The 18,328-nt window shown below is 42.9% G+C and overlaps 2 protein-coding genes across 6 annotated transcripts in view; both read right to left on the bottom strand.

Moving 5' to 3' along the window:
- Positions 1-7,427, bottom strand: part of vps13d (vacuolar protein sorting 13 homolog D) — a 56,737-nt gene extending 49,310 nt beyond the window's left edge. For all 5 annotated transcript variants that reach the window (XM_047330787.1, XM_035644455.2, XM_035644452.2 and 2 more), the window contains exons 1-7: positions 6,930-7,427; positions 5,280-5,455; positions 5,108-5,185; positions 3,476-3,666; positions 2,144-2,224; positions 925-1,041; positions 669-773 (exon numbers count right to left, since the gene is read on the bottom strand). In XM_047330787.1, coding sequence (XP_047186743.1) covers positions 669-773; positions 925-1,041; positions 2,144-2,224; positions 3,476-3,666; positions 5,108-5,185; positions 5,280-5,376 — 669 coding nt within the window. In that variant the 5' untranslated portion in view covers positions 5,377-5,455; positions 6,930-7,427. The remainder of the gene's footprint in view (positions 1-668; positions 774-924; positions 1,042-2,143; positions 2,225-3,475; positions 3,667-5,107; positions 5,186-5,279; positions 5,456-6,929) is intronic.
- A 789-nt stretch (positions 7,428-8,216) lies between these two features.
- Positions 8,217-18,328, bottom strand: part of LOC118317354 (ephrin type-B receptor 2-like) — a 48,979-nt gene continuing 38,867 nt past the window's right edge. The window contains exon 17 of the mRNA XM_035645977.2: positions 8,217-17,600. Coding sequence (XP_035501870.1) covers positions 17,492-17,600 — 109 coding nt within the window. The 3' untranslated portion in view covers positions 8,217-17,491. The remainder of the gene's footprint in view (positions 17,601-18,328) is intronic.

The raw sequence follows: 18,328 nt of genomic DNA on the forward strand, positions 1-18,328 counted from the left end.
ATCAGACCAGATCCATGGTCTAAAGTGCATGACACGCCAGCTTTTATGGCCAAAGTTCAATGGTGCATGGTTCAACATCCTTGTGCTTAGTCTCTTAGTGAATCCTGGGAGTGTTTTGGACATAACAAGCGGTACATCTATCAGAGTAAAGCAACCAGTGCTAGCATCCTTGTGGACTGTTACTATAAAGGTGGATTTGCAAGGTCGTAAGAGAAAACACTTCACTGCAGAGGAAACTGTTTCCCTTCAGGCACAAGCAGATCATCAGAGTGTACGTTTGTATGAAGGTGCATATCCGAAACTTTACACAGAAGTGAAACACTGCACCACAGACGTCAGACAAGGTTTTTGTTGGTCAAGAGTGCCATGACTTTACACTGCCTCAAGGTGGCAGTGCACCCTTTTGACAAAACTGCCCATGGGTGCTCAGATGGGCACTGCGCCTGAAGCAGAGACACCTGCGTTGTGCTTGGTGGAAGTGGTTTTCTATCCGTTTAATGCACCAGGAAGTGTAGACAATCACAATGTTTGAGTGCATGAAGAGGCAGACATGTCTCCATTTTGGCCTTTGTACGGTTCAGTCTGGTTAATATGGATATGGTAAAAAATATGGTAAAGGATGTTCAAGAGAAGCTGGCCCCTAACTGTAGGAGGTCACCACCACTGACCTGGATCTGGTTTGCAGGCACTTTTCCCAGCATTTCACACTCGGTGTCCCAGTAGACGCAGAAGTCTTCGATCTCCAGCTGCTTTTGTCGGACAAGCTTCTGAACCTGAGAGTTCTCATAAACGTAAGATTCCAAGAGATCCATACAAGAAATATTTCTTTCCACTTTCAAATTACTGTTGCATGCTTTAAGACGCCCTTGATCTGTTAGTAACGTACACTGATGTTTAAGTAGTACAGAAAGTCATTTCACTTACCGGCTCTTTCGAGGGGTTCTGAGCAGAAACATTTTTGATGCAAACACCAAAGGAAAAGGGTTTCTCTGGGTTGGAGAAATCATCCTCAAATCGGAGATGCACATCTTGGATATTCAGCTACACAAATAAGACAGAAGTCAACGACCTGGTTACTTGAGGCATGTTGAGAGCAGTTTCAGAACAGCAGCATGAAAATATATATATTCTTGACTACTACTGTGCCATTACGGATCAAGTTTCGTGGGATATTATCCAGTTCCACAGAATTTTGATCCAGAAAAAATAATCTCAAATTGCGTCAAAGGGTGGACTTTGAGAATTTAGTGTATAGTTGGTTGGCAGTCTGAGACTAATGAAATACTCCTTTATGCCTGTGGGTGGCGGTAGTGTGGTTAGTAGGCTTATTAAAGGGACCCTTTAGATATCAATGATTCAGGTTGACCGTTTGACCATTACAACAAGTGACAACACTAATAAAGATGGAGGAAAGACACAGACCCTGGTCTCTCCTGACCTAACCCAGGGGAGGAAGCGCTCCATCAGTCCCTGCCATCACTTCCTGCCAGGATATCAGCTTTGTGCTCATCTAAACACGTGGATACGTTTCTTTGTTTCAACCACGCGATCAACTCATCATTTCATTTCAGCCTGTTCAACTGGTCATTCTTTGTCAACTCATCAGTAAACTGCATTGACTTCATTCCTGTCTGGGACTCGTATCTGAAATTCCCTCATGGCATTCCTGAGATACTGCATTGTCGAGCGTGGGACGGACAAAGAGATACACAACCAGAGAACTGACTCACTATACAAACTGCAGGGAGGCGTTTGAACTGATACAGAGACTTACATATCTGTGGTGATAGTCACAGGGAATCTGTCAGTGTGTGTCTCTGTCTGAGGCTGGTATATTGTAAAGCTTTTCTAGTCTAATTGACCTTACAGGACAAGTCACATTCGCACACATTCACACAGCGCTGCGGTTTACCAACTTTATCTGACACACTGTCAGAAAAGTTTTAGAGGCAATTCAGGGTTGAGTGTCTTGCCCATGCCGACTGGGGGAAGCTGGGATGGAACTGCCAACTTTCGGGTTAGTAGACGACCTGACTCCACCTCCTGAGCCACTGCCGCCCTCGAAAACAATTCAACTTATTGGCTTCACACTTGGCATGTGTATTGTTAAGGGCCCGGGGAAGTGCAGTGCTCGACAACTCACCTCTATGTTTTCCACAATCCTGGTGACCACCGAGGCAGTGGCAGAGTACCAGTAAGACTCCCCTCTCTGTTCACACTCACTCTGGAGAAGACAAACACATAAACATATGTACACTGTGTCAACAACAACGAAGAACATTCAAGATAAAGGTGCTACGAACAGAAGAATATAAGTAAGACAAACTAAAACAAGTGAGGAAGGCAATGTGAGGTACAGGCTACAATTTGCTATGAAACCACCCAGATTCAACAGGGTGTTATTTTTAGTTGCCGGGGGGATTCAACACGAAATATCGTCCTTGTTAAGCAAAAGAGCAATCAGAGCCGTTACCCAACAGGGTTTTTACTTCTGCCTACTTCAGCTCTGAGGGTCTTCAGCAAGTGTGTGGAGGCAGCTCTGTCTCCGTTGAGGAGCAGAGGCATTAGAATATTCTTGTACATAGATGACTATCTGATATACTCCCGCTGGCGCGAGCAGGCAGTCAGGGAATCTGTTACCGTGATAAATCATCTCGAACAGAATACCTGGGCCTCAACATAAACTCCCTCTATATATCAGTGGTGCATCTGGGGCTCCAAATGATGATTTTAAAGCGGTGGGTCGCAGCATTGCTCCTGTGCCCCCACCGTCGTCATCTCAGTCGCAAAGTAAAAGTGACACTGGCGTGCGTAATGGCTCTCTGTAATGGCCGCGTCCAGCCTCTCGTGTCAGGAATCCCGCTAGGGGCGTATTTATCCAGGGTAACAATGACAACAGACGTGTCCCTGTCAGGGTGGGGGGCAGAAAGGAGAATGGCACCTGGGACCCAAGGATGGCTCAGACTCACTTTTTTCTTGCACTGAAGCATGTGAAAACTCCACTGTGGTGGCGTATATCAACTGCTCGGTCACTACAGTTGCACAAGTTGGGCTTCGGGAGACATATGCAATTGGGGATTGGTCTATATCTCCCGTAGTGAAACATGAGGGGTGGGTCGACTGTGGGGGGGTGTGCCCCAAGCACAGTCGACGGGGCTTGATGTTCGAACTAACTGTGCACCTAAAGAGTTTGGCTTGCCGTGACACATTAGCTTAACTCTGGGAGCTTACTGAGCTATCAGAGGAATGCTGAGGGTAAAAACACTACACTGTGAGCAGATACAGGGGTCGCCAGTGGAACAGGTCGCCTTGACGTGGACACTGTTCCCAAATAAAACTAAAGGGGCTTACGTTTAGTAACCCGTCGACTGTTTTTTTCTGTTTTACGATTAGTGGGTCAAATAAAACAAAAGAAAGAGCGACTAATGACAAATAAAAGGCACATTTTCTTCATCAGGACTGTTGATCCTCCTACCTTGAATTTGTCTTCCAGAGCCCTGAGCAGACGTTTTTTGCGCTCCCTCTCCTCCTCTCGCTCCCTCTCAGCATCATACTCCTGCAGCTGGGCGGGACCAATGATCAGGTTGAGTTGGGACATGGAGATGACCCATGGGTCACTGTGAGGCCGGTAGAAAGGGATCTGCAGAGTGATCTTTCCAATGAAGCCTGGTGAAATACAACAGAGTAACATGGTATTTCCGATACTTGTATTTGACTAATTTCATTTGTTTAAGAGAGAAAACATTTGGACTAAAAGCCGACTCCTTTTCAGTTGTCGTTGAGTAAAACTATGAAGGATAAACATGACTCAAATGTGACTAAAAGCATTTCCATCTAAAGACTAACACTAAATCTAAAATACCTGCCAAAATTAACACTGATACAAACACCCCTTTCTTAAATACCATGTATGTTCAGTGTACAGTTAATTGTTCTGTGCTGTTATTGTTTTTTATGCAAAGAATGATATTTTTTAAAAGAAAATCCTTTTCCCCCTTTTTGTAACAGCATTTGTGTGGAGGTCAGTGTCCATACAACACATGGGTTGTACGGATATTAATGGAGGTGATTATCATTCATATTCATACAACCTGTGTTTATGATTACATTCTTTACTATAGCACACAGTTGTTTACAAGAGCATCAAGTCCATTATAGATCTGAGTTATAGTTATCTTTGACCAGGACATGTCCTTTGACTCACACATAAAACAAGTCTCTAGGACAGCCTTCTTTCACCTGCGCTATATCAAGAACATTAGAAACATCCAATCTCAAAAGGATGCTGAAAAAATTGTCCAGTCATTTGTCACTTCTAGACTGGACAAGTGTAATTGATTACTGTAAGGTTTGTTCTCCAACCCTTTACCCACAAAGATCAGTTTACTCAGTATGAGGAGTTGAGTGTCTCAAAGTATAAAAAACAACTCAGCATGGTTTTCAGACTGATGGTGCATTCACACCGGACACGATACGCGAGTAAATTACATAAAAAGTCAAGGCAAAGATGTAACGAGACGTGAATTTCGCGTCATTGAGTCAGTTGACGTAAATGGAGAGACGCAGTGTGAAGACGCGGAATTAGCCTCACGCGATGCGTTGACGCGATAGCCAATGAGCGTTGAGATCCTCCCTCCATCACTGTTGTCAGATGTCCTGTCCTTGTATCAGGAATGGAGGATCACTACAGTCACTGTGTGTGCAGCCCGACCAGGTGAAGGAGAGGGCACGGCAGAAAGTGAACGAGGAAGTTGGACGCTAGCTTTAGCCCCCGTCAGCACAACCACTTTGTGTGTTGGTTCAGAGGAGGTTTGTCAGAGAAAGTGGCAGAAGAACCAATGACACAAATAGGCACAAACGTTTGCTTGCGACCAAACTCGCTTGAGCAAAGAGACGTCCTGTGTGAACGCACCATTAGTGTTTTAACAGAAAGATGCTATTATAATGAACGATGAGAACCATAGGAGAATTCTCGAGTTTGAACAATAACGAGGGTAAAAAGTCGTTGTTGTTTTCTGCTGCCAAACAGTGGCGCTATGTAGCACCTTGTAATACAAATTGCTCAGAGAGGTTCTTCATGTGATGGCAGTCGGTCAATGTGGCTCACCTGCTTTGACTTCAAATGGCAGATCAAACTCTCGGAGGGCATCTTTCCTGAGAGGGAGGTTCTCCAGCTCCACGGCACCTGGACGAGGACAAGAAACACACTGCCTGAGCTGTTGTCCAATGTGTTTGACTGCAGCAGAGGAATCATATCAAACAGAAGCCTGGTTCCATACCCTTCAGAAGGGCGATGGAGAGCTGATCTGTGTTCAGGTTGCTCACATATTTGCCCAGGTATGTGTTGAGCACCCAGGCAACAAGGCCCTCCAACATCCTGACAGCTGCTCCAAGGAGGAGGAGGAGGACGATGAAGATGATGGTCTTGGTTGTAGCCCGGAGGTGTACGATGTGTCTGAGATATAATAAACATGGATATCATTCATCTTAGGAAGAGCAGTTCCATACAGTAGTGGCAGTGACCACAGCTTCATCTCCTGAGTAAATCCTGACCTCCAGAAGGGAAGAGATTTATGTTGCTCACAGTTAGTACAGTACAGATAGTACAGTACAGTTAGTCCAGTAGTCAGTACAGTCGGTACGGTACAGTAGTTAGTACAGTAAGTACAGTAGTTATCAGAGTACAGTTAGTACAGTCCAGTAGTTAGTAAAGTTAGTACAGTCCAGTAGTTACCAGAGTACAGTTAGTACAGTCCAGTAGTTAGTAAATTTAGTACAGTACAGTAGTTACCACAGTGCAGTTAGTACAGTCCAGTAGTTACTACAGTTAGTACAGTACAGTTAGTGCAGCCCAGTAGTTAGTACAGTTAGTACAGTCCAGTAGGTGGTACAGTACAGTTAGTACAGTAGTTGGTACAGATAGTACAGTCCAGTTAGTACAGTAGTTAGTACAGTACTGTTAGTAGAGATAGTACAGTACAGTTAGTACAGTAGTTAGTACAATAGTTAGAACAGATAGTAAAGTCCAGTTAGTAAAGTACAATTAGTACAGTAGTTAGTACAGTCCAGTTAGTACAGATAGTCCAGTAGTTAGTACAGTCCAGCAAGTACAGTAGGTGGTACAGTACAGTTAGTACAATAGTCGTATAGTACAGTAGTTGGTACAGATAGTAAAGTCCAGTTAGTACAGTAGTTAGTACAGTACCGTTAGTAGAGATAATACAGTACAATTAGTACAGTCCAGTTAGTACAGTAGTTAGTACAATACAGTTAGAACAGATAGTAAAGTCCAGTTAGTAAACTACAATTAGTACAGTAGTTAGTACAGATAGTACAATCCAGTTAGTACAGATAGTCCAGTAGTTAGTACAGTTAGTCCAGTACAGTAGTTAGTACAGACTAGTTTGTGCAGTCAAGTTAGTACAGTAGTAAGTACAGTTAGTACAGTAGTTAGTACAGTCCAGTTAGTACAGATAGTCCAGTAGTTACTACAGTTAGTTCAGTACAGTAGTTAGTCAGTAGTAAGTACAGTAATCAGTACAGTTAGTACAGTAATTAGTACAGACTAGTTAGTGCAGTCCAGTTAGTACAGATAGTCCAGTAGTTAGTACACTTAGTTCAGTATGTCCAGTAGTGAGTACAGTACAGTAAGTACAGTAATCAATACAGTAATTAGTACAGACTAGTTAGTGCAGTCCAGTTAGTACAGTAGTTACTACAGCTAGTACAGTCCAGTTAGTACACGCCTGATCCACCATGTTTGATGAAGTACGTGAGAGTGATATTCGTTCTACACTGTTCGTTCAGTTGAACTCTGTGACGTCACGTCTCTAATGACAGAATCAGAGCTTCACGAGATGACGAGCCGTCACTGATCCCACGCTGGCAGTGACAGTGACCCACCAGAGCGCGTCACTCATGTCACTCACCCACACACAGAACACAGCTGACGCTCCCCGTCAACTTGTCGACCTAGTTGAGTTCAGACCATGTCGCCGCCAACTTGTCGCCACTGTCACGTCCGGTCAGGACCTCTTGGGACAGTTAGCATGACATGCTCCGCCCGCCGGGGACGAACAGGCTTAGACCAACACACATCAGCTGGACGAGGACGACGTGACGACGACAAAGAGCCTGTCGGGAAGCTCCAGCGTCAGCAGAGCGCACACGACGAGCGACGATCCCAGTTAGCTCGTCACTTAGCCACAACTAGCATGTCAAGGGTGAGGGTTCTTAGCCCAAAGCAGGAAGTCGGACGTATCAGGTTCAAAGTACACCACGACCCGGTTCACCGGCAGTTCGTCCTCCAGGGTGGAGGAATGGTCGTGGTCTATCGACACTTGGGAGTCGTGTGTCGCTGCATCGTAAATACACACACTTACTGGGAGCTTTGAACTTCTAACACATACTTCCCGTCACGTGACAAAAACAAACCATTCCTCTCGCGTTGCGTTTGCTGTCGAACGCGATAAACGGACATTTTGCGTTGAAACGCAAAAGACTGCTTTTGCTTTGGTGGAGTTGTTTGAGTTGGCCTACGCATCTGACATGTTTTATTCGAACTTAAAGAAAGAAACGTTTTCTGGTGTATCGATCATTAGACAAAAGCTGCTGTGAGCAGTACTTTGCAGTTAGAATCTGAATCTAACTCTGCAGGACAGACTTGGGCAACAGCCTGCGAAAGCAACACAAGCACTAACAAATGGAAGTGTTTTCAACCTGTGACCTGTTGGGGTTCCAACAGTGTACAGTTACACCTGTTCAGTGACACACATACAACATATACAGTACTTCATTACAGGGGATGAAAAGAAACGTCAGTTACCTAAGTAAAAATGATGCCTATATACATTACATTACATTTAGAAGACTACAATAAGTGCACTTACTATAAGTGCATTCAACCATGAAGATATTACCCAAAAGTGCAGTAAATATTTATCAAACAGGCAAAAACAGCTTCAAGTGCTCATTTTCCATTTATTTAAAGGGCCCATATTATGCCCCCTTTTACACAAGTTACATTGGTTTTCAGGTGTGTGGGCAATAGAACGATAACGATAGATATGTATCGCGATAGAAACGTTATCAATAGAAAATGCGTTTGATAGAACGTTTTGATTATTTTTTGTCCTTGTTGGAAGAAACCGGAGCAAAGAGTCTAGCTACGCCGGCGTTATGTTGGTCTGTACATCCAACAACAGAGCAAACATTATTATATCTTTTGGCCATGCCTGCGGTCGTCGTTCGCTTGCGGGGAGAAAATGATGGCGTAGACGCGATCTGTTTTCCGCACTCCAAGGGGGGACGTGCTGCTCAGGTTGGGTGAGTGGTTGCCCCGGTTGCAGGAGTCAACTTACGTCACTTGATGCCCGGGCTGTGAATGGCTCGTTTACAGACCGTCTGCACGGCCAACCCAAACTACAAATCAACGACTCATTGTTTTCTTTTCATTCTCCTTGGGCTGGCAGACACCCCAGATAACCAAATATACGTGGAGGCAGGTTGAAAAGGTGCCTGGAGCATAATATGGGCCCTTTAAACGGTCTGTAAGTACCGTGTCAAAATGGTCAATAAACAGACAAACACACACAGCCTGCGTTCAGCAGCTGCTTTTTTTTACAAGGCGTCAGGACTTCTGCAGAAATGTGATGTCACAGCTACACAGTCACCGCCGACACGGCCCACCCGTTATTCCGTTGCTGAGCTATCAACAACAAGAGAAAATGTCAATGAAACGCTGCTCAGTCATTGGATGTGAGGAAGCTACGTCATTGCACAGGCTTCGTTATTAATCATTCAGAGAGTAAGGTGCAGTCTGAACAGGTGAGTTTTCATTCTGCGACGAAGTTGCAGTAGTCCAGGCGTGAGATGACAAGAGCCTGCACCAATACCTGCGTCGCCTTCTCGGTGAGGAACGGACAAATCCTTGGGATGTTGTGGAGGATGAATCTGCAGGAGCAGGTCGTCACTGCCATGTTGGAAGTGAAGGACAGCTGCTTGTCCAGTGTCACACCCAGGTTCATCACCAGAGAGTCTCCATGGTGATGGAGAGGTCGTTGATGGGAGACGCCTTCCCTGGGAGGAAGAGCATCTTGGTCTGGTCCAGATTGAGCTTCAGGTGGTGCATCGAAGTCCAGCAGAGATTGGTGCTGTCACCTGGGGTTCTGATTGTGGAAAGGACCACATGAGTTGGGTGTCATCTGCGTAGCTATGGTAGGAACGCCATGTGAGTGAATGATAGAGCCTGGTGACCTGGTGTACAGAGACAAGAGGATTGGGCCCAGAACTGAGAAAATTGATATTCTTTATCCTGAAGATTGGAAATATCAGAGATCATTTTCACTAGATTCCAAGACCAGTCTGTGTCGAATCTGATGACAAAGGTATGCGTGAAGAGCCACAAGTGCAAAAGAGCTGCCCAAAGGTTGTGGGAAGCAGTGGAAAGAGCCTCCTGTTGGCTCTGGCACAAAGATGAGGACACCAGCTCGAACCCTGGTGGAGAGGGACAGTGGAGTTGAGAGGGCCACCACTACTCACCTAGAAGCTGGAGAGGAATGTGGATGATGGTTGAAAGATAGGGGGTTGATTTAGAAAGACCTTCCTTTTGCCTTTTCCTAACCACTTTTCCTTAACCTCAATGGAAATCGTCATGAGGTGAAAATGTGCAAAGGAGGATTCATAGGACTAGGGAAAAATCCCAAAGAGCTACTCAGAGAATCCGACTTCACTTAAACTATGTAATTATCTGACGGTGGATGTTATTTACGTGCGTCTGCCGTGGTGAAACTAGACATCTCTAAACATTGGACTACAAAAAGCCTCTTATAGGCCACTTAGCTTAAGGGTTATGGTGATCAATGCAGGCTAAACACGGACAACACTGTGAAAAATACTTAATTACCAAGGTTGGAATTGAAATAAAAACAATAATATATACTACGAGACTAAAAAGAAAAGGTTGTGACATTGAGGATGTTTGCTCTCACTCCTGTCCACTCGTATTTATCACCATGACACCGTGTAACATCAGATGTTATGATTCATATGTAACAGTAACTTACATGATGACATGTGTCTCTCTTTTGGGTCATATTCATACTCTTCTACTTCGGATTTTATCGCTTTAGCTTGTGCATGGCGCGTCACATTAAATATCACACAGGAAGGTCCAGTGCTCACTATGCTAAAGGAGAAAGGAGAGGAAGCATTGAAGCACCTTTCCTACGCATTTAGAGAGTTTAGAGAAATACTTCTGGATCATATCACTCAGTTATGAACCTTCCTAAGCAAAATTGACAATTGGGCAGCAGCCAGAGTACTACCTGATGACCTCCCCTCCTGGCCAAGGTTGTAACATGATGTATTTGATGTAATACAAATACAAATCTTCTAAAAACATGGCAGATTCTCTACTTTATCACTTTTACGTGTAGGTGTTTTACAGATTTACAGGGGTTTTGAACTTACTGTTGTTCAGAAAATATACAGTGTAGAATTGAATATGCATCCTTGTATTGTGGAGTTTTAAAGACTATTTAAAGAATGGTTATATTTGTACATCTTTGGGAGCATTTGTTTAAGTCAGTTCATGCAATCCTTTTTCTAAACAGCCATGGCAGCAGGACGTATTGTTTTCACTTTGTGAGTCTGTGTGTCACCATGGCAAATTAGTATATTGCCTGCATTTATATGGGCCACCATAATGTAGTCCTGCAGAAAACCCAGTGTCTGTGGTTTTTGAGGACAGATTTTGACATTGTGATAGTGTATGCAAGATGCCGACATACAACAGGTGTCTAGATGAGAGCCAACTCAAAGATGGGTGTCATCTGACCCATGAGTGCATGGTAGTGACGAAAGAATGTGATAACTACTGCATAATCATGTTATAAGGAAGCAATCACGACTGAATACTGGTGGGTTTGAACTGGTGTGACCAGTTTTTTAATTGAAATCTACAATCCCAGTTTGCTTTGTTTTCTTATGTTTATTTATTTCTTATTTTCTTCTCTTTTTTTACAAAATAAACCAACAACAGTATAACAAATATTTCAAATTCACAGGTATACCATCAAATATATATTTATACAGAAAAACATATAAAAAAGAAAAGTGAGATCACAGTGGTGAGGGCTGAGAAGAGGTGTGTTTGGCTGTGGTTGACCCCTTGAAATCGAACTTTGACCCCCAGGTCCCATGTGCTTTGGTCAAATAGAGTACAGCAAATATCTTGACAACTGTTCAGGGTCACCCCAGGTCAGGTACGAAGGAAGAGTTTGCTGAAAAGGGAAGAGGTACTGCATAAAGCTGAAACATTGGATTCTGAGAGATAATTTTCTCTTTTATTTTCCAGGGAAGTTTATTGTTGGCCAAGCGAATTTTGTAAACAACCAAGGCGGTCGCTGATGAACGAGCTTTCGACTAAAAGTACCTGATATTTTCACATTTCTCCTGCAAAAAACAGCAACACTGACTCACATTCATGGTGGAATCCTCATCACATCATCTCCTCTTCAGTCGCTCAGCAGACGTCACATGATTCATTGCTCTCACTGGTTGTACGTCTTTCCGATTGTGCCCGGAATCAATTTGTTTTAAGGGATTTTGTAGAAATGTTGTGTATTGTATTGATACTACTTTTCCCCATATTGCACCAATAGTGGTTGACGGAACATTTTGCTCTTCCTTTTACTGAGTGAGATGAGGAGCATCAATCAACATCAACCAACCCCTCTAAAGCCCACTACTAAACAGCTTGTATCCCTCTGGAAATATTAAAAGAGGTACATGGAGTGACCTGCAATTGCATTGTGTAATCAGGGTTATCACGTTTGGGCCAATGATAATTTGAAATAAGTTACAAAATCTGTATCAAAAGATTAAAAATGAGCACATATTTGTCGATTACAAAGACTCATGGCACAATGTAGTGTAGAGTCTGTTTCGCTTCGTTGTCCTGCCTTTAGGGGCCAGCGTATGTGGCAACACTGACGTTCCTGTTATGAGCTAATGGAAACATTATCATTGTACTGTTGTCAGGTTTCCATGTACAGTCTGTTGAGACACAGACCGTACATGGAAACCTGCTGCACAGAATAACTGGACAGGTTGACAAAGTGTTGTTCATGAAGAAGTTACTTCTTTGTAAAAGAGGGCATATGAGATACACTGTGTTGATAAAGGAGTTTTGATAGAAAACAGGACCAGGCAAACACAAATATGCATATCCATATCTATCTTTGTTTTCTTTGTCAATCTCCCATTAGATTGTCCAGAGTTGAGACATGTTGCAAACATCCGTCAGAACCATAAAAAGGAAAGCTAGCCTCAGAACCAGGACATTCCAGCTCTATGCGAGTACTGAGGAGCTGCCACGGTGCAGTTGGAACATGGGTCAGCATTGGGACGGAGCACGGCACACAGGCTGAAACGATTACAAAAAAAGACAAATATGCTCACTTTACAACTGTACATCGAGGTCTTGTTCATGTGAGGTCATTTCCACTGTCTGTTTGTGAATGACCCCACATGCAGAGATGAGACGTGCTTAATAGTGAATCTGTCGTTTGGCTCTAAACTCACATGGTTATTTTATAATCAAAAACAAAACAATATTGACTGGAATTAATACAACTTCCTTTCTGTACCATCTCTCACTGACGGGTATTTCATAGTGTATAGGTATTATCAGTTTACGTAGCTCTGTGCAGCTCTTCCACTTGTTTAGTGTGGAAAAAATATTCACTTGTTCCAGAATGAATATGAAATTTGTAATCAAATCCTTCATTTTCCAAGGTTAGTGCAAGCCAGATGAGTCCATGTTGATGGACACAGACATTCTTTCTCATTCTTCAGCTACTCTTACACATTAAGAGCTTTAAGGTGAAGGGTGCTTCTGACACCTCCTGTTTGATTTATCGCGATGGAAGAGCACACGTCATTTTCCTGTGCCCTGGGATACCGTGATTATATGCTCACATGTTAAGATGAATGATTAAAGAACAAAAGTAGTGGAACACCAATGTGTGTTTCAAACAAACACAAAGAACAAACCATCAAATAAAGCCACTGTTGCAGCAATGACACAGTCTAAGTGTGCTGCATCGGCCCAATGTGTAAAAACATTGACATGTGCATAATATGCATATGTCCTGTACAGTACAGTGTCTTTGTGGTTGTAACATACAGGACAAATTGTTACAATAATGTCACACATACGTACACACGTATGATCGAATAGTGCAGACTGAAAGACATCTATTAAACATCAGGTAAAAACAGGGAGTGTAAAAACGTGTTGGGGAAGCTCCAAAGAGATGTAGAAGCACCGTTTTTTTTAGACTGCAGTCATGAAAAATTGCAAGAACAAAAAGTCATGTGTCTCCAGGAAGTTTGACACAGAGCATGAGGCACACCATCGGTGTCTAATGTGCTTTTGAGATGTGCTGGGCTTGTACAGTCCACAAGACATATACCATATATTCAAACATAATCATGCACCAGTAAAGATTGTAAAGGTCGGTCAGACCTCACTGTGCTGGTAAATGGATCTACTTTTCCCCACAGATTCCTGCTTTGCTCGGTTGACTATTCCTCCAGTGTGGGTAAGACATGAAATAAACACTCATGAAGGTTTTGACATGCATTGTGCGTCACACAGGAGTTTGAATTTTGGTTTCAAATTTGTGATTTAGTTAACAGACCACAGAGAAGAACTTAAGGGGCAGTAAGCGATTCAAAAGCGAAACGCGTTTTGTAAAAATCGCCCTCATCCGTCGGTCCACTCAGTGTCGGTTCTGTGTGCGTGCCAAAAAAAAAAATGTTTTCGGCTCAAAGAGAAACACATTTCGGCCTAGTCGTGCGTCGGTCTCCCGTACCCGAGGTCCCGGGTTCGCAGGAAAATCACAACAGCAGCAAAGAGAGAAGCACGCTTTCTCCAGAATCGCTCACTGCCCCTTTAACTTCCTGATTTTAAAAATTTCATTTCAGGACATCAACGGTCAACTAGGAGGAAATTTGACAGATTTGAGGAATGCTGTTAGAGGCGATCACATAATCGGGAGTAGTGTACCTACTACGAACTGAGGGCACTGATTCATCATTTCAAAAGGAGAACAAGCTTGGAGGTTTTTGCGGTCAGCAAACGGAACATGTACATATGGAACATGAACAGTGAACCTGTGCTTTGTGCCGGTACAGTAGAATATTCAAACGCCAAATGTCCCAAAATACCAAACAAAAGACATCACATGACACAAGATGAGGATTCAAGTTTCCACACTGTGAAGTATTAATAATTGTCCTAACTGCATAACATTTATAAAAAGCACAGTTTTATCAAAATTCCAATTTCGTTAAAAATCAACAAAATAGAGTTCTGAGAGTCAATTGTTTCTATGTTCCATTCAGAATCACCACCGAAAGAGGAACTCAGCACATCCCCTCGGCTGGATCATTTGAAACCATAGAGGCAAAATGCACACAGAGAGGTGGTGTCGCCACGGAAACGCCCACTTGTTTGGAAAGAGGTCATGAAAGCCTCTTTTTGAGACGACTGTCCTGAAAAGAAAAACGTAGTTCACATAATGAACCCGCCTGTGAGACTTTTGACCCTGACCCAGCAGGCTTGGCTGCCCACACCACAACCGTCCATGTGAGTACAGCTTCTGTAACACTGATGTGTGAGGGTTTCAGGAGGAACCAGCAAACAATACCATCAGAAGACACTCATGCTGGTACAGTAGGCAGGGGAAACTGATTGAACTAATATGTTTAGTTCATAGAACATGATGAACACTAGCTTTGGGCCCTCGTCTGACTCAGAAATGACGACGAGTACATCATGAATCATAATGCTGCACTACCTGCTCGTGTTCAGACAAACTAAACCCTGGCTTCTGTAAATTCATGCTCGTACTAGCAACTATACATCTGTGCAATGACACATTACAGCTGGACGTGGTCACAAGTGGGACAGAGAGCGTCTGATCACATCCAACGGTGTGGATATGTTCACCTGCCTCCCAGTTGGACCCTTCAAACCAGAGTTGCTCTTTAAATTGCTGAACAGCACCCAGAATCCAAAATCGATTCAGATGTCACTGCTTGTTTTAAAACTTGATAGAGGGACAATAAATTCACAAAGAGAAGAAAAAGAAACAGGACAGACACATGAATATATCTGAACTGTTCACTGACTGAACCTGCTTACATCTCATGTTTAGAATGAGACCAGACCTAAATTATGAACGAAAGAGATGGGGTTTTTTTCAGTTACAGAACTTGTAATTCTGAGAACAGTCGTCTAAATACCGGTGAAGTCCCAGATGCAGATGTAGGTTTTTTGTAGGTTGCTGTGGTTGTTCCAGATTGGGCGGCTGTAGCTCAGGAGGTAGAGCTTCCCCCAGTCCGCATGCCGATGTGTCCTTGGGCAAGACACTTAGCCTTTTCTTGGTCTTTTCTAGTCTCAAAGACCAAGCCACATTCACCCGTTCACACACATACACACAGCGCTGCTGTTTACCTGCTGTCACATTTCACGGTGCCAGAAGAGCCGCCAGGGGGACATTTAGGGATAAGTGCTTTGCCTAAGGACACATCGGCAGGCGGACTGGGGGAAGAGGGATTGAACCACAGACCTTCGGTTAGTGGACGACCGACTCCACCTCCTGAGCCACAGAATGATTCAACAGAGACGTTCAGCCTCTTATCAGCAAATAAACACATGAGCATCACGTGAGATACAGATAACTGACATGTTTTATCTTTGGTGGTTGCAATGTATTTCTGTGTAGCCTGTTGAACAACATATTAAATATTTGTGCAACGAGGAAACTTTGGTCTTTGGGGCACTGTTGGATAATTGTAATAAGCACAATTTTCACAATGACCAAAAATAAAACAAAGCATATTAAAATGTGTGAGATGACAACTGTGTTTATAGGGTAACCTGGAAACGGCCTGCCTGTAAAACATCCCATCAACACTGAGACAGCTAAGATTGCAACATATTGTATCTAAATCTTGACTCACAACAAATGGGACAGTGACGTCACAATGACCATCAGACACTAATTGGTTGAATATGATTGAATGTGTTGGATGTGATTTGTTGAGTTAAAGCTATAATTATCAAGATTCCTGTCCTGGGGGGCTTGGCAGCACCACTGATTACTACTGGGAATGGCAAGTGAATGAGTTCAAACTAGGGTATAATTAGTATATATAGCTATAAAAATAAGTATATATATATAAAAGTAGTATCTTAGTAGTATCAGAAGTGAGCTCATACAAGACATAGGTGTTTTGTGAACGTCTGTGCACAGGTAACGATGTGTAAAACTGGTTGGACAAGGTGGCTCTGTTACCTTCAAGTCCACTGCAGGTCAGAAATATAATGGTCAAAAACTCACATGCTGTTAATGTATGCAAACCACCTGTGTCGTGGTTAGGGTTAGGGCCTGCACAACATCTCCCATCGTTTTATAAGTGTTGATTTGGTGGAGGTATTTGTGAGCATCACTTTACAAGCTCAAAATCCATTTACAAGTGATTTTATGATTTAGATATTCTATTACAAATCTTAACATTTATCAAAAACTGGCGGCAGCGAACTCAACCCCAGCACCTACCCTGTCTGAAATACAGCAGAAGAAGAAGAGCGAGTCGTCAGACTAGGTGCATGGCTTGTTTCTTTCACATCAGAAACATGAAGTGGTGTGTGTTTGTGTTTGTGCGCAGCATTTCCTGTGGATCCATACTGGGAACACTGAGTGGATTCAGCCAGTGCCAATGACACTGATATATAGAAAAAAGGGGCAAAGTGCAAGTAAATTGAATGTCTATCGTTTTAAAGGTCCCATATTGTAGAAAGATATGGATTTTGAGTTAGGGTTAATTTTTACATTTTTGTATTGAGGTCATTGTAAAATAGGTAAGTCACTATCTATTTTAGTTTTTAAACAACTAAACAAGTCAAGGCTCTACCACTGTGCATGGTGCCTCCCAGTAGAAAATCTAGAATACCAATATGACTGTGTGACAGAGTGAAGACAACCGGTCCGACCAGTGAGGAATGTTTCGCTTTCGTGTCATTATCCTGTGCCGTGTTTTACTTTCATTGTTTTTAAACAGAGAGTCTGGTACAAAATCCAACTGCAAGGGAGACTTTAGAAACTGGTTTCTGACTGAATGTTTGATGTGGGTGGTTGTGAATTCAAGTGTGTTACCATTTAATAGAATAAATGAAAAAACAAGTGGTCCCATTTATAGACTGAGCAGCTCGAAGACTGGCTGTGATAAAACGACAACATCAAAAGCCCGAGTGAAAAGTGGTGAACACCGGTGATGTGCTGCAGACTGACAGAACCTTCTGGAGATGTTCTGGAGAAGGTTTGATTGGAGTCCCAGTCTGTGTGTGGGTCATTGGCTCCGCTCGAGGCTCCAGGAGAACGCTGGGTTTCCTACAGTAAACAGAGCCCACGTGCAGTCACACCTCTACTGAGGTGATCTGGTTCATCTGGGCCCTCATGGACTGGATGCTGTTGAGAATCTTCTTCTGGTGCCCGGCTAATGTCACTCCCACTCTGAGGATGTCCCTGAAGAGAAACCATTGATCAGCTCCACCAAAGTATGACACTCACACTTGAAATGCTTAAATACTTCTAAGTCTACAAGGTCGTTTCTGCTCGTTTCATAATATCAAACACTCATGCTACTCACAGCCTGCCTTATCATGACATCATTTAAACCATTTCCCATACTCTAAATGAGCTGTAGCTCATGTCAGCAATTTTATTACTATACTATATGATGCCATTTTGCACTTGACCTGAAAAGAGAATCCCCATCATATGATGCCATAGGCAGTGATCTCTGCATCCTATAGGTCTATAGACACGACCCAAAGTATATATAGATCCAAAATTCATGATCATGAAAAGGATCAGGAATGCAGTCATCATGATGTCACTATGATGCACTAGTAATGAATTAACATTCGTAACCACTAAGATTAGAGACACAATATACATCTTATTTAGATCGACCAATTATTCATCATCATCATATGGTTTATTATTTTACGTCAGGATGTTATCTTGATTTCATTATCACATGGTATTATTACAGTATTGTCACCTAAAGAGGTGTCTTGACACAGTGAAAAGAAAATCTAGTTCTAATCCAACTTGTTGAATTCCCTTGGTATATATATATACACATACATATATACTTTATGTCATATATCATGTGTGTGTGTATGTACTTTTCAGTCAGGCTTTTCTATGTTGTTCTATAATTTGAACACACCTATTAGCTTTGAAAT

Source organism: Scophthalmus maximus, chromosome 3 (genome assembly GCF_022379125.1).
Source record: "Scophthalmus maximus strain ysfricsl-2021 chromosome 3, ASM2237912v1, whole genome shotgun sequence".
NCBI classification, from domain to species: Eukaryota; Metazoa; Chordata; class Actinopteri; order Pleuronectiformes; family Scophthalmidae; genus Scophthalmus; species Scophthalmus maximus.